Source organism: Morone saxatilis, unplaced genomic scaffold (genome assembly GCF_004916995.1).
Source record: "Morone saxatilis isolate NCDOM2014 unplaced genomic scaffold, NCSU_SB_2.0 Contig15, whole genome shotgun sequence".
NCBI classification, from domain to species: Eukaryota; Metazoa; Chordata; class Actinopteri; family Moronidae; genus Morone; species Morone saxatilis.
Genome location: NW_023339707.1, coordinates 16347085 through 16347793, shown reverse-complemented (window position 1 = coordinate 16347793; position 709 = coordinate 16347085). Strand labels below are relative to the sequence as shown.

General features: G+C 43.0%; 1 protein-coding gene across 1 annotated transcript in view; it reads right to left on the bottom strand.

Moving 5' to 3' along the window:
- nkain4 (sodium/potassium transporting ATPase interacting 4) overlaps window positions 1–709 on the bottom strand; it is a 37839-nt gene that overhangs the window by 20615 nt on the left and 16515 nt on the right. Inside the window, exon 2 of the mRNA XM_035655893.1 lies at window positions 418–498. Coding sequence (XP_035511786.1) covers window positions 418–498 — 81 coding nt within the window. The remainder of the gene's footprint in view (window positions 1–417; window positions 499–709) is intronic.

Genomic DNA, 709 nt, shown 5'->3' with positions numbered 1-709 from the left:
ATTTCTTGGCAAAAGCATTAAAAAAAGTGAAACACTTTACTTATATTACTGCACGGCTTTAGAAGTGAAATGCCACCGCAGCAGTGACGACTCTGCCCTCAACTTATATTTGTCTTTAGGTTTTAAACAGAATACCTGCCAGCCAATCAGAAAGAAGTATTTCCTGTGTCTATGGTATAAGTGTACAGCTATGACAAGGTTCTCAACGTGCCTAAGAAGACACCGACAGTGTAGGTGGTGCAACTCTTGGACACAAGAATATAAATCAGGCTTCACTCCCCCACCAGCCTGCAACCATGACCTTAGTGAGGAAAGAACATTAATCACAATACAGATAAAGCCACCAGACCTGGCTGGCAGATGCATGATGAAAGATTTTGAGAAAACAGCGAAACAGTGAAATTTTGAATGCCTCACCTTGGACAGGCCTCCTACGTCCAGGTAAAAACAGATGATGAAGACGTTCCAGGCCACCCACAGAGCGGCCCATACTGTATACTGGACGGCAAAGACACAGACAGATTAGCCTCATGGAAACTAAATGAACTTAACAGATGACTACTGAATAAAAGGGTAGGATGAATGAATGACCTCTTTAAGAAAATAAAGTCAGTTGTCCTCCCACACACACACACACACATATTCTCACTCACAGTTGCAGAGAGCGGATCCTTTAATGTGCAATGCTTCACTAGAGAATTGGGCCCCA